A 15,482-nucleotide genomic window follows, 5' to 3' on the forward strand; every position below is an offset into this window, starting at 1 on the left:
GTGATGTTCCCCCTTGATACCTGGAGTCAACAGATGTTCACACGCGGCCACCTTTGCATTCACATGTGCCCGGTCATCTGGCAGTCACAGAAAGTGTGGCGCGTAACCCTCAAACACCTCGGCGTGTGTTTCCTAACATAAGGACAGCACCATTTTCACGTGCAAGAAAATGAACAATTCCAAAGAGTCATTTACTACCCACTCCATATTCCATTTTCCCAATTGTCCTGAGAATTTTAAAAAATAGGTTTTATGCGAGTTAACCTGTGGCTCTATTCCTCGTGTTTTCCATAAACTGGGAGTGAATTCCAGAGCTGCGCTGTTCAATATGAAGCCCATAGGCACAAGTGGCTATTTAAATTTAAATTAGTTGAAATTAAATTAAAAATCGAATCCTGCAGGTGCACTAGCCGCATTTTAAATCCTCACTAGTCACACGTGACTGGTGGCCTCCTGATCGGATAGCGCAGATCTAGAATGTTTCCACCACAGCATAAGTTTCTGTTGGATGGACCAGAGTGGTCTAGAGGCCGGGTGATGTTTAACTTAAACATTCTGGGGCAGAATACTTCGTAATAATGCTATATTACCCCTTATTGTATCACAAAGTGTCAGGTTGTCCTGTTGGTGGTGCCACACTGATTCGCTTGAATACATATTTCTCTTTACAATGGGATAGGCCTCTGTAGGGAGATGTGGGTCCTATTTTAATAAGAGGATATTTGCTTTTCACTGGACACCTACTATGTGATCATCGCTATATGCCATATACGATCTCCAGTTCTTGCATCAACCATATGAAGTATGTACCACTATTCTCATTTTACTGATGAGGAAACTGAGGCTCCAAGAGGTTAAATAACTCAGCTACAGTCTCCCAGCTGGTAAGGAGTGGAGCCCAGGAGATGCAATGCCTTCTTGCCTACAAGCTATGGCAACCCCTGGATTTCCTAATCCTTGGAAAATTTCAAGAGGGTAAATTTCAAGAGGGTAGAGAACGTTGTTTAGGAGGGGATATCTGTGGATTCAGGATTGGGGAGAGTCAGTCTAAGGAAGATGGGCAGGGTCAGAGGGGGCTGGGACGGTTAGAACTGGGAGGGGCCAATGGGGCGTGATTTGGTACAAGGGCAATGCGAGGCTGGGGCTGAGGGGCATGGGTTGGATCACAGGACACTGCGGCTGAGACCTGAAGGGAGGGGATGGGAAATGGCAGTTTAGTTATCTGTATACCTCTGCTGACTGTAAGCACCTTGATCAGTCGTACTGTGTTCTGCTGACCCACAAAGCACCCCCTCTCCAATGGAGCAGGTCCGGAAAAAAGATCCTGTAAAGTAAGGGGTTTGCATTAAATGGAAGAGAAGACAAGAGGAGTGAAATGAGTGGTTGGCAGCCCCCTTTAGCTGCTGTGCCTTAGGGGGAGGGCAGGCAGAGCAGCTTAGGGATGGAGGAAGCAGGTGGGGTTGGTGGGGAAGGAGAAGAAAGGAGAAGAGAAGAAGAGAAGGGCTCAGGGCAGGGCTGTGTCTCTGTGCAAAACGTTCTGGAGCAAAGCCTGGTGACAGGACAGACAGGGGGTCACGGACTGTGTCAACTACCTGGTCATCCCAGAGGAGGGAGTGGCACCTGCTGTCACTTTATGTGTTTGGGGAACTGGGCGAGCACTTCCGAGGCCCTTTGTACCTTCCCTGCAATTCCGGGCACTGGCCTCAGTTGAGCCCTGGGCTCCCAGCTGGCTGGTGTCCTGAGAAGCGCTGAGTCAAGGTGATCTCGCACGCGCGGTGCCGTCTCTCCCAGCCTAACTCCTTGTAAAAACGCCCCGCACACACACGCGCTAATTACCCACGGCTGGCCCTTACTAAGCAGTTTTAAGGAAGCAAGAAGCAATTTAAAACAAGGTGCAAAAAAATTCAAATGTGACCCATGTCGTTAAACTTCAGGTGTTAATTGCTGCTAATTGTTGAAGACCAGAAAGGACATTCAGCCTGTGTGGTTTCTTTGAATGAAAAAGCTTGTGGTGGGGGAGGTGGGGGCTGGCCAGAACTGCCCCTTTACCGTCTTGGCTCTGGCAATGCGAGCTTTATAGAGGTTAACATTGTTTTTATTGTGAAATACGTCACACACACACCCTCAAGAATGGATAGGTGGTGTGCCTACCACCTATAGGAAGAAATAGGACATCCGTGGAACTTGGAGCTTCCTCTGAGCCTCATTCTGATCACAGCCCCTTCCCTCCTGGCCAAGGGACGGCTCCCCTCTGGGATTTTGTGTTGAATCGTTCCTTTGCTTTTCCTTACAGTTTTAGTAAGCACATGTCTGCATGATGGTGCACAAACCAATGTATGCATAAACCTAAACCACGCATTGTTTAGTGTCCCAGTTTTTGAACTTCACGTAAATGGAACCTTATTGTGTGTGTTCTTTCCTGTCTGGTTTCTTTGGTTTGGTGTTGTTTCCTGTAGCTGTGTTGTCTTCATTGTCACTGTGGGTTGTACTCATTGTTCGGCTACGCCGCAGTATATTCCTCTTTCCGCTCCACTGGCCTCATGCTTGTTCCCAGGGTTTGTATTACGGACAGAGCTGACATGAACATTCTTTTCCATGTCTTCTGATGCATTTATGCAAGAGTTGTTCTAGGGTATATGGTTATTTTTTAAAATTATGCAAGTCATATATGTTTAGTGTAGAAAGCTATTTTATGAATATTCTTCCAAACTTACAAAATAATGTCTCCTGATGTTCATCTTACTTTTACTAGATACTACACTGAGAGCTCCAAATGCGTTAATACATTTAATTTTTACAATTGCCCTCTGAGGCAGGTGTTATTATTCTTGTTTTACCGATGGGGACCCCAAGGCCTAGGGAGGTTTAGAGACTTGCTCAGGTCATGTAGTTAGTGGCAGAGCTGGCACTTAGAGCTTGGTGTGTTTGACCCCCGTGCAAGGGATGAATTGATTCCATTGCACTCTCATCCATCACCACTCGCCCTCATTACAGATATCACACAGCAGGCAATGTCTGCATATGACGTGATGCCCTTCATGGTGCTTTCAGGGTTCAGAGGATGGAGGAGAGCTCACCCATGTTCGTGCTGAGCTTCCAGTGCTACAAGACAAGCTGGACACATAACCAGATCATGAACAAAAATGCAAACCCTACAACACATCAATGGGTATAGACACTTGGTTCATGGGTCTATTCCAAGGGCCTGGCACATAGTAGGTACTCAACAAATTTTTGTTGAATGAATGAAATGAATACAAGCTGTATATTAAGTGCTGAGTAATGGAGCCATCAAAGCTTGGTGGTTAATTGTGCAAAGCTTTCTGGTAGGATGGGGTGGGGACCAGATGAAGCAGACCAGAGGACACCATTCCTGGGGGTGGGGTGGGGTGGGGTGGGGTGACATTCCTGGCTGGGGACTGAAGGAAGGATGAAGTGAGCAGATGCATCCTTGACCAAAGCAAAGTCTTTGACCTGAGTGATGACAAGGTAGTAGGCAAAGCCAGCCAATGAGGGCAAGAATCCTGGAGGGCTTGGGGCAGTAGAGACTGGGAGGAGGGTTGGGGAAGGAAAGAGAGAAGTGGCTGGGAAGTAGATCTGAAGGAAAATGGAAGAAGAAGATGCTTGGTCTTAGACTATTACCCTCTAGGGCCACTTGGAAGAAGGATGGAGACTGGCTAGGGGGTGAGGAGAATGGGAGGAAGGAGAGATTGGAGGAGACAGAGGGAGGAGGAAGGAAGTGGGAGAGAGTCAATGAAACATGGGGAGAAGACTCAGGGGAGAATGGTGGGGGACACTCCAGGGGTGGAAGAGCAGAGCAGGAGGAGGTTGACGGGGGAAGGGGCATAGCACTGAGGACAAGGTGTAGGCCTACCTGAAGAAGTGGGCAACCTTAGACGCAGCTTTATAACAATGGACCCTCATGGGGCAGCACATGGACATGGGCCGGGGAAGGTGCAGGGGCTTAGCCTGTTTAGTGGGATGGACCTCACCAGGGGTGGAGCTCTTGAGTCAGGCTTCATCCCCACCCAGGCTCTCCACGAGTCCTCTGGAGAGTTCGGATGGATAATTGGCTAGTGTCCTGGGCTGTCTTGGCTGAGGAGGCAGGGTTCTGACTTGGGTCTTTCCTCAACTCACTAACCCAACTTCCCTGCCTGGTGGCTGGACCTGAGGTCAACTCCCTCATCACCAGTCCAAGTGTTGTATAAACAGCTACTCCCTCACCCCTCAGTTTCCCTCACTGGAACCTGGCGTGCACCTGCTATCTATGAACAGAAAGCATAAGCTGCAAAGTTACAAAGGGCACAGCCCCTGGGATACCTGAAGCCTGGGGTGTGGATGCTTTGGTACCCTCCAGATGCAGACCCCACAGACTGCCTCCTAGCCCACAGCCATGGAACAGAATCCCAGAGATGGCACTGGCCCTGCTTCTGATGTCTCTGCCTCAACTGACTTCCTTTCTCCCTTTCCACCATCACAGCATCTCATGATCCATTTCCTCCCCTACAGTAAGGGCCTTCAGGTGCCCTTAATGTCCACTTTCTGAAATATCTCCATGCACTCTTTTGCACCAACACTGTCCCACCTGCCTCCTTACTGAAGCCAGTCCTCACTATTTCCAGGGAGCCTTTCTTGCCTTTCCCATCAGACTAGCTGCATTTCACATTGCCCCAGAATGGGCACTGTCAGTAGGCATTGCATTCCTGAGCATCTGATGGCACATCTGAAAAGCGGTCCTGTTCAGACTTCTGGCTTTTCTCATGAACTTGGGTTTGTCTTCCTGGTCAGATCAGAAGCCCCAGGATCCATGTCTTCTTCCTCCTTTTGTGTTTCCCTCCCTTCAAAAATAAGACAGGGTTCTGCATAAGGCAGGGTCTCATCAGTCACAGAATCCCTGAATCCCCCAAGAAGATGTTATCTCATCTAACCCATCATCCATCTTGGAGAATCTGCCTATAATATCCTCTACAGGAACAAGATGGACTAAGGGAGACTTGAAGAAGAATTTCCTAATGTTAAACTTCCTAATGTTCTTTCCAGGCATCCCTTGAAACAAGACCCACTTGGGCTAAAAGAAGAAGCTCTGATCTCTAGTTCTGAAGGTCTTTTGGTTCATCCTGTCTCCACATCCATGGTGGCCACTCCAGAATAGTGTTTCTCTTTTGTTTAAAGCTTCCCTAAGTGGGAGACATAATGCAAGCTCCTTTAGGAAACCATGACTACATGCCCTCCTTCTGGGAAGTTCTTCCTCGAATCCAACTTCCATCTGTTTAGCGGCAGTGAAAGCCTGCCTTCTCTTGCTGTCTTTGGAGTTCCATTTTACTTGTGTGGATTATCAATGGCATATCCTCCACCCTCAACCTCATGGTATCCCCTGGCTACCGATAAATCAGGAGGTTTTTGGATCAGGCAAAAAGCAAGATAAGTGAGCATACCATTGATTTATCACTGAAGATTTCTGATGGCCTGTTAAGGCCAAATAAAAAATATAAATTTGTGAATAACTTATGACAGGCTTTTTGGATTGTCCAAGTTTCTCTTTTCATCCACTAGTGTGTCTGCCCAAGGACTGGTGACACTTTCTCTTTGTCTAAGAGGAGAGATTCTCCCTGGGCCTTTCCTGGGACAGCTGGGCTAGAGAGGGAACATCAGGAGGGCGATTTGTTTTTGGGTTCTTTTCCAGGATAAAGGGAATAACTACGGCCAAAGGTCTCAGTTACTCCCTACCCTTCGGACTGAGCCCCATGGTAAAGAATAGTAGATGACATTTATTGAGGATGTGCTGTGTGCCAGGTACCGTGTTAAGCATTGTCTATGCATTATTTAGCTTAATCTTTTGACTAGTCCTTTAAGATAGGTAGCATTAGTGGGAATGGTACATGGGGGGTTTAAGAATGTGGGTAGGTATATTCCACCAAAGCTGCAGATATACCCACAGCAGCAACAACAACAGCGGTAACAACAACCATAATAGTAACACGTATCTCCCCATCAAGCCTGTCACTGTAACTATCGCAGTGGCAACAACTACTACTGATATGGCTACACACTTACAGCGTGTCAGCCTCTGTTCCAAATGCTTCACGTGGATTAAGTCTTTTAATCCTTACAACAACTTTATGAGTTGTCCCCATTTTATAAATCATGAAATGAGGTACAGAGATGTTAAGTAATTGCCCGAATTTACAGAGCTAGAAAGTGGCAGAGGTAGGCAGTCTGGAATCTAAGTCTGTGTTCTTAACTGATAGGCCATGCATTAAAATTTTTAGTTTCAATCATATTAAGAAAAATTTTTCATAGTGACTAAGTACACGCGTACGTGCACGTCGCATTTTGAATTGAAACAAAAGGTCATGAAACAACATCCTTACTATGTGTTATGCATCTGACATTTTCTTCTCTGTTCTACTCTACTTGATTTTGTTCTAATCTATTTCATTAAAATAAAATTCTGGTTTCTCCCATTAGTGGGTCACAGTGTGAACCCTGAAAAAAGTGTTGCCACAGAGCCTCCTGCTTCTTAACGATTACCGTACAGCGCATCTGCACCGTGCTCTGGAGTTTACAGAGCATGTGCACATCTCTGTACTTCTCCAAGGCGGCACTGGGAGGGAAGGCTGAATCCATCTTCCAGAGGAGTGAAGTGCCTCCCCCCATATCACACTGAGCTAGTCATGGCACAGCCTTGGTTCCTACCCAGCCCTTTTGGGTTCAAGGCCCATGCTATCCACACTGGATGGATGGTATGCACCAAAGGGATCTGTTCTAATGCCTGCCAAGGTTACTGACAAACCACTGTAAGGGAAGAGGCTGAAGGGTGAGTACAGCATGGAAAGCAGCACAGACTCAGGGGGGTGATGCTCTCCTCATATGGCTCTATCCAGATTGATTCTATTATATTCTGAGCCAAATGCTATAGAGACTTGTAACAGTGGTGTCCACCCCAGGCCTTCTGGGCCCTAGAGAAAATGCGGAGGCTTGGGGTGAAATCAAGACATGCTGTCTTTGCTTGGGGCATTGATGGAAATGGTTGGGCATTCCTAAGGCCAGTGAGCTGGTGTGTGCCCCCTTAGGCCTCATGGAAGACTCTGAGGAGGGGAACACCTCCTCTCAGCAGAGGCTGGCCAAGGAGGTCTAGTAGGTTGGCCCAGGGACTGGTCTGTGTGCACTAGGGGGCAGGTAAGTGTGCACGTGAGCTTGTGTGAGCATGTGTGTGTGTGTGTGTGTGTATGAGAGAGAGAGACAGACAGACAGAGAGACACAGAGAGAGACAGAGAGAGACACAGACAGAATATGTTGATAGGAGTAGGTGAGTAATTTGGGAGCAGACGTGGGGATGTTGGGTTCGTGTGTGGGTGATTGACAGATTGTGAAAGTGTGGGGCTTTGGCGATGCAGAAAGAGGCCGTCCGTGTTCGGGAAATCACCAAGCACACCCCAACTTCCACATCACCTTCTGTTGATCCCACCCTCTCTCAGCGCTCGGGGCTGGTCCGATCAGCACCGCGGACAGCGGCGCAGGCCTCAGCTCAGGGGGCGGTACCCGAGGAGCCACAGCCCCGCCTCTGCCCCGCCTTCCATTCCAACCTGAGTCACCGCCCCGCCATCCTCCAATCCCAGAGTTTCGCCAACTGTCACTGGGGTGGTTGGGGTGGGTATGGGGGAGGTGAGCTGGCCCTTTGAAGATAAAAATTGTGCTGTTTAGGGTAAAAGGCCATAAACAGCTGGCCGCATCTGGCCCCCAATTAAGTACATTAAGGGAGGAGCGACAGCAGCTAAACAAACCAAGCCTATAAAGGCGTCTAATTGCTCCTAACCTTGTGGACGCAGCAGGCTCCCCACATATATAAAAGGCCCAAAGAAGTCCAAGACACAAACACCTCGTCCACTGTGCCTCCGTTAGGACGTCTCCCTTCTCAGAGTCTCCCCTGCCCCAAAGGAACACCATGACTTGTGGATCTTACTGTGCTGGCCGTGCCTTCAGCTGCTCCTCGGCCTGCGGGCCCCGGCCCGGCCGCTGCTGCATCACTGCCGCCCCCTACCGCGGCATCTCCTGCTACCGCGGACTCGCCGGCGGCTTCGGCAGCCGCAGCATCTGCGGGGGCTTCCGGGCCGGTTCCTGCGGCCGCAGCTTCGGATACCGCTCTGGCGGCGTGTGCGGACCCAGCCCGCCCTGCATCACCACCGTGTCGGTCAACGAGAGCCTCCTGGCGCCCCTCAACCTGGAGATCGACCCGAACGCGCAGAGCGTGAAGCACGAGGAGAAGGAGCAGATCAAGATCCTCAACAACAGGTTCGCTGCCTTCATCGACAAGGTGGGTGTCCTTGATCACACCCTTCCTGAACCTCACCCATGCTCAGGACTCAGGCTGGGCACTGAGGGAGAGTGGAGGCAGAAAGATCTCTGCCTGCAGGAGCATTCAGTCTGATGGGAGTGGCAGACAGACATACAGACACAAATAGGCACTCACATAAGACCCAGAAAGACTCAGCTGAGAGTTCAGATAAGCAGAACTTATGGAAGAAAAGTGTGACCTGGCTGTTCTGGGGCACAAACTGGACTTCAGGAAGTTAGGGAGGAATATGACTGCTGCTTCTGAGACCACAGAGGTTTGGACTGTCTCAGGCTGCAGACTGCATTCTCTCCCAGGGGGTGAGGTGAATTGGCTGTCAGATGAAGTGAGGAGGAGCCAGGATACCTAAGCTCTCCTCTAGATGGCTTGTGACATCTCCCTGGCCCCAGACACCCTCTGCTGTGAACTGAATCTGGGGGCTTCCTTAAGAGGGCTCCACCTCTGGCTTCAAGGTGAGGGGCTGAGCTTTCCACCTGGCTCCTGACCACAGGACCTGGACTCATCAGACAGACTCATAGAACCCAATGAGGAAATCCAGCAGTGGCCCTGTCTCTCACTGCCCAGCTCTGTCATCTCTGCGGAGCTCTGGGCTGGCAGTTTACCTTAAAGCAATCACCTTTCTCCCCCCAAAAATGCATTTGGGGCACCAGGAGCCATCTGACCCCTCCTCCCCACCCCAAATGGCAGGTGCGCTTCCTGGAGCAGCAGAACAAGCTGCTGGAGACCAAGTGGCAGCTCTACCAGAACCGCAAGTGCTGCGACAGCAACCTGGAGCCGCTGTTCAGTGGCTACATCGAGACGCTGCGGCGGGAGGCGGAGTGCGTGGAGGCCGACAGCGGGAGGTTGGCCTCGGAGCTCAACCACGTGCAGGAGGTGCTGGAGGGCTACAAGAAGAGGTGAGGCGGCCAGGAGGGATGCTGGGCCCAGGAAATGACTCAGGCTAAAGCCCAGCGGATTAGACACAAGAAGGATTTCCGAGCAGGGCGCATGGCCATGCAGGCCGGGTAGGAGTGTGTGGCAGGGTCTCCTCATCGGTGCAGTTGTGGCCCAGCTGCCTGCCCCAGTGGTGGGCTGGGTTCCCCTGCAGCTCTCCCCAACTTCAGCCTTCTCTCCTCTGAGCCTGCTCACCTGGCAGCTGCCCCCTGTGCTCTGTGGGAGGGCCTTCTGCCATCTCCCTGGCCTTCTTGTCCTGACCACCAGGTTCCCACCATAGCCCCTGGACCCGATGTGAGCGTCTGGTCTCTCAGAGCTGCCGGGTCCTGGGTCCCACTGCCGAGGGTGCTGAGTGCTGACGGCTGATGGATCTCATAGGCCCCCACACCTGAGTCAAGATGGACCCCAGAGGAGGGGAGGCGGGGCCTCAGCGCCCCAGAGCTGGTGCTGTCCACTCCTGCGTGGGGCTGGGTGCTGAGGCTTATTCACCTCCTGAGAGGAACTCAGAGCAGCTTTGGGAACAGGGCTGTGAGGTCCCAGAAGATTAGCCACTCAAGCCTTCTCGGTAGAGAAAGAATGACAGACACACCCCAGTCCAAGCAGGAAGGACCTGGCAGGGCTGCCAGGAGCCAGCTGTGTTGAGGGGCAGGGGGTCCTGACACTTCCCCCTTCCCTGGGATGAGTGGAGGGGGTCGGGGAGACCCGCCCTGCTGTGACCCCCGTCTCTGCCCTCTTGTGCCTCAGGTATGAGGAGGAAGTTTCTCTGAGAGCAACAGCCGAGAATGAGTTTGTGGCTCTGAAGAAGGTGGGTAACGTGGGATGGGCGGGCACAGACACGAGGGCTCTCAGAGTGACAGGCTCTGCTAGGGGAGACCCAGGGCCGCCACCTCAGTGTGGGGCGCAGGGCCCTCGCCACCTCAGGATGGCAAATCCCCAGAGATCAGGTCCCGGAAGGCACGTCCAGGGCTTTGACAAAGGGCTGTAACCTTGGAATATCCGCTAGCACCTGGCCCTGGGGCAGGGACACGGCTGGGTCGCCCCCTGGATGTCCTGCTCTGCCTCCGAGTTTGTGGTCTGTGGCTGGGGTCCACACACGGGCACGGCAGCTTCAGTCTCTCTGTGGAGGGACAGGGTCCTGTCTAGCTCTGTGGCAAGTCTGACCAAGAGCAGGGCCACAGTGCCAGGGTTTGGGGCGGATGGAGCAGAGCCATGGGGCAAGCGGCAGTCTTGGAGGACTGTGGGGGACAGGGAAGGGTCAAGGTGGCCGAGATGGGGAGTCAGTCTGGCAGGCTTCCTGGAAGAGGGGAGGGTAAAAAGGAGAGGTGGGGGGGCAAGATGTCTCAGGTGGGAGCGGGGAAAGGCTGGTGGCCCATCTCCAAGGCACCAGGGTCTGTTCTTAGAAGGGGAGGAGGTGGGGAGGCCCGTCCTGGAGGTGGGAAGGTGTGGAGATGGGATGGGAATGGGAACACTGGGGAATCCTTTCCCCCTGGCCTCCACGGAATGGGTGGGAAGAGAGGAGTTTGGGGTGACGATCACCAGGGCTCCACTGAGCTCAAAGGGCCCCCCACCTTCCTAGGACGTGGACTGCGCCTACCTCCGCAAGTCGGACCTGGAGGCCAATGTGGAGGCGCTGACCCAGGAGATCGACTTCCTACGGCGACTGTATGAGGAGGTGAGGGCGTGTGGTCCAGGTAGAAATCAGGCAGCCGGCCTGGAAGAGAGGCCTTTGGTCTGGGACTGGAGGTGGACGGCATCTGGGCAGGGGTGGCCATCCATGAGGCTGTCAGAGGGCACAGGGGCTGGAGCCCCGGGAAGGGCTGAGAAGACTGCATATAGGCTGGTAGGGGAGGCTGTGTGAGCAATTCCTTCCACCCACTGCCCCCACCATCTGCAGGAGATCCGTGTCCTTCAAGCCCACATCTCAGACACTTCGGTCATCGTCAAGATGGACAACAGCCGGGAACTGAACATGGACAACATCCTGGCCGAGATCAAGGCTCAGTACGATGACATCGCCAACCGCAGCCGGGCTGAGGCGGAGTCCTGGTACCGCAGCAAGGTGAGTGGCACAGAGCACCTGCCTGAGACATGGCAGTGGCTGCGATGTGAGGTGTATATTAGCAAGGTGGATGCTGATCCTTACAACAATTGTGGTGTGTTCTTCCCTAGAGATGGTAAGAGAAAGGCAGACAGCTCTCCGGTTGGGGTGGCAGGGGAGGGCTTTCATGCATGGTTGTACAGGCTGAGCATCGTACAACCTGCACTATCATTGCTGGTGTCCTGAATGGGTGGGATGTCCCATCCTGAGCCTCAGGAGCCTCTCTGCCTCCCCCCAGTGTGAGGAGATAAAGGCCACGGTGGTCCGGCACGGGGAGACCCTGCGTCGCACCAAGGAGGAGATCAACGAGCTGAACCGCATGATCCAGAGGCTGACCGTCGAGATCGAGAATGCCAAGAGCCAGGTAATGCTCGTTTGGGGCCTATCTGGGTCCCTCCGACAGTGTGTGCCCCATGTGGATCTCACCATTCATCCCCCAGCTCATGTGCATGAGTAGGGTCCCTGGTTGCGGTCACTCAGGGAGACCCAGGGGATGAGGGCAAGAGGCCTGTTCCTGGGGTGTTCCCAGCTGGGTAGGAGGCCTGGACACATGCAGGAAATGGACAGAGAGACCCAGGGACCACAACCCACCCTGTTCTCTTCTGGGTCCCCAGAACTCCAAGCTGGAGGTGGCTGTGAGCCAGGCTGAGCAGCAGGGCGAGGCGGCCCTCACTGACGCCCGCAGCAAGCTGGCCGGGCTGGAGGAGGCCCTGCAGAAGGCCAAGCAGGACATGGCCTGCCTGCTCAGGGAGTACCAGGAGGTGATGAACGCCAAGCTGGGCCTGGACATCGAGATCGCCACCTACAGGCGCCTGCTGGAGGGCGAGGAGCAGAGGTGGGTACCACAGCCTGTTTCTCTCCCAGCCGTGCCTGGGTTCTCAGTGTGCCCTTTCCTTCATACTCCGGGCATCGCTTGCCTTCCGTTTCCTAACCTCCCCTTCCTGCAACTGGACAGGTAATTTGAGTGCGTCCTTGGAGTGTGTTTCCACCCCGTTTGAGTCTCTCGTGCCCACTACATGCTGATCTGGGATTGGTGGCATTTGCAGATCTGGTCCTCAGACCAGGTGTCAGGCTGTAGCAATCACCGTTCTGAGCAGCCAGCCTGGCTTGGGGTCCCCTTCTCTCACTAATGCTCCTTCTGTCTTGGGTCCTTGTTGCACACGCCCCTCAGGATCCCAGCTCACTTCTCAAGCCCAGCCCAGCCCTGGGAGTTAAGATTTATCCCATGAGGACAGGTTCGATAGAGGGTTTTCTCAACTCACACTTGCCTATTCTAACTATAGTGAGTTCACCTCGGTGGTCTTCCATTGCAGCAGGTAGGACTGAGGGCAGACAGACAGCAGGGACTTGTCCTTCGAGGCACCTATGCTCCGCTCTGGGCATTTTGGCTTATTGCTTGCTTTGGGGGCAGGGGGACACTCATAGGGCATTGAGCCTTCCTATGGCTGGAGGGCAGCAGAACAGCTCCTATGAGGACAACACGCCCAGAATGTTGCCCTTAGGTTCTTTCCCCAGGTTGGTCAGGCACTCACACCCTGAACCTTCCTCTTCTGGTGGACAGCCAGGCCCCTGGCCCTGGGCAGAGGAGAATGGAGGGTGAGGATGCAGAGGGAGCATCCTGTGTATTGGGGAGATGGGGATGCAGGTTTGGTACCAGAATCAAAGTGGTTGCATGGTGAGACCTGCAACAAACTCCAGCAATTGCGCTGGCGAGCTCAGAGGCAGGGGGCTCCCTGGGCCCGCGGAGATCCTGAAGAGTCCCAGCAGGAGGAGTTCTTCAAGACTGAGTTTGGAAGGTGGGGAGACACGTGCGGAATGCCCTGGAAATGGAGTGTGTCCCCGCTCCGCCATACCGGCTCTCGGAGTGAACTCAGAAGCTTTAGCGTGGGTCCCTAGGAAGCCTGGGCATGGAATGATCAGAGGGTGGGCTGCAGAGGGTCCTCAGATCTGAAGCTGATTTTGACGCTTTGCCACGGTCCTTTGCCGCTCACGTTTGTTTCCCTAAGGAGACGGTGTTGCGCAGGAAGGAAAGGCAGGCTGGGTGGGGTTAGGTGGCCCGAGTTACAGCCCTGCCTCTGTCACTGGTTGTTTCCTTTCTCTGGGCCTCAGTTTCTCCATCAGTCAAATGAGGGAATAGGCGTGGATAGACCTGAGCCCATTCTAAATGGGTTCTAGAACCCCATTCCTTCATGCAACAGTCCTTTATGGAGCCGGGCACCATCTTAGCCACTGTCGATTCTGCCATGGGGAAAAGAACCAAGAAAATCTCTGTCCTCCTGAAGCCATGTTTTTGTGACACCAGTTAGACCAGATTTAGGAAGTTAAGTCTGCAGCCCCTCAAATGCATTTACAGGTCAATCAGAAGCTACAGAAACAGTCGCAGCTCAGGTTTCTGGAGTGCTCCCCATGTGGCGGTGCTAGGCGCTGACATGTACTGTTCAAAGTCAGCCTATAACAGAGGTCCGGGTGTAGCTTTTCCCCTGAGGAAGTGGGCTGAGGGAGGACAAATCTGCTGAGGTTGCTCAGCTACTAAGGGGTGGAGAGCCTGGTGTCCTGTCTGCAGAATCCACATGGTGCCCGGGGTTCCTTGGCTTCTGGATTGGTCTGTTTATCACCCTTCTCCTGGCAAATGCCCGGAAGGAGGGCCACCCATCTCACCTTCCACCTTGGCTGTTCCCGCAGCACTGACCTTTCTCTTTTCCTTTCCCAACAGGCTGTGTGAGGGCGTTGGCTCCGTGAATGTCTGTAAGTAGCTGTCCTCCTCCCCCCATCTCTGGCTGGGGTGGTCCCAGTGCCTTTAGGGAGGAGCCATTTTCGCTCACCCCAAAGCCGCCTGGCTGTGGCCGTGCCTGACCCTTGCCTCTCCTGTTCTCCCCCCATTCAGGCGTCAGCAGCTCCCGCGGTGGCGTTGTCTGTGGCGATCTCTGCGCCTCTGGTGCTGCCCCTGCTGTCACCACCAGTGTCTGCAGCGCCCCCTGCAGCGGCAACGTGGTGGTGGGCACCGTCAATGCCTGCGCCCCCTGCTCCGGGGTCAGCGCCTGCAGCGTGGGCTCTAAGAGATGCTAGGAGGCTGCAGCCTCCACCAGTGTGTGTCACCGCCACCCTCCGCCCGGCCAGGACCCCGCGCAACGGGAACGCCCCTCCCGCTGCCCCATGCACCAGCCGCTGGCTCCCTGGAACCCGTCGCCAGAGATGTACCCTCTGCACGTCCTCCCCACCCGCACCTGCTCCTTCTGTGCACCATGTCCCAGGCGCCCTGAGCCCTGGGGTGGCGGGGGCAGCACCCTGGCCTCTTTCTGTAGCCTCTGCTGGTAGTCCATTTGTTGTCCTGAGGATTCATCCTTTCTTCCGCCTTCTGTTTTCTGCTGGATTCATTGGTCCTGCCTGACCCCTTCACCCAAGCTTGGAGGCACAGGACAGGCCCCGGAATCTTCCTGTCTGCTTGTGCCTGTGGAATGGAGATGGGGAACGTGATGGTGGTTTTCCTGTGACTCTGAGGGACATGGCACATGGGAGGGGAGAGCATCTCGTGCCAGGGCTGCCTACGGAAGCTTCTAAAAAGCCAGTGACTCCACCACCTGCCCTTCCTTTGCCTTTGTGTCGCTCTCTTTCCAATAAACTCATTGTAGCTGATCAAACCTGGTGCCTTGGAGTCTTGAGAATGCCAGGGCCCTCCTGCATGGGTGCTCCCGCTGGAGACCTCCTCAGGACATCTCCACCCACGTGGTTATTTTTCAGTAGATGAAAAGGACTGTAGGAGGCGCTGCCTGTTTGGCCCCGGAGCAGCCCAAGCCTCGGGGAGACGAGAGAAGACTCCTGGAAGTGGGGATCTTGTGTGGTCATGGGTCTCTCTAGAGCAAGGTTTCTCAGCTTCAGCACCATTGGCATTTGGGCTGGAGAATTCTTTGTTGTGGTGTAACTGAGCAAAAAGGGGCTCATTCTGTTCACCACAATCTGATGCCCATCAATTGCAAACAAGCCGGTGGTGGAGAAAGGAAAATTTATACGATTAGCTGGCGTCATCGGAAGATGGTGGAATAGTGTCCTGAAGACCCATCTTAGAATCACACAGTATCTTGAGCAGTTCTATAGGGGAAA

At 53.5% G+C, this 15,482-nt stretch overlaps 1 protein-coding gene across 1 annotated transcript; it reads left to right on the forward strand.

The window, feature by feature from the left end:
- The first annotated feature begins 7,821 nt into the window (after positions 1–7,821).
- LOC106835264 (keratin, type II cuticular Hb6) lies at positions 7,822–15,021 on the forward strand. Its single transcript, XM_014847482.3, has 9 exons — positions 7,822–8,314; positions 9,041–9,249; positions 10,031–10,091; positions 10,863–10,958; positions 11,181–11,345; positions 11,623–11,748; positions 11,999–12,219; positions 14,098–14,129; positions 14,269–15,021. The coding sequence occupies exons 1-9, from the start codon at positions 7,946–7,948 to the stop codon at positions 14,448–14,450; spliced, it is 1,461 nt and encodes a 486-aa protein (XP_014702968.3). The 5' UTR covers positions 7,822–7,945; the 3' UTR covers positions 14,451–15,021.
- Positions 15,022–15,482: the final 461 nt, after the last annotated feature.

Source organism: Equus asinus, chromosome 22 (assembly GCF_041296235.1).
Source record: "Equus asinus isolate D_3611 breed Donkey chromosome 22, EquAss-T2T_v2, whole genome shotgun sequence".
NCBI lineage: Eukaryota > Metazoa > Chordata > Mammalia > Perissodactyla > Equidae > Equus > Equus asinus.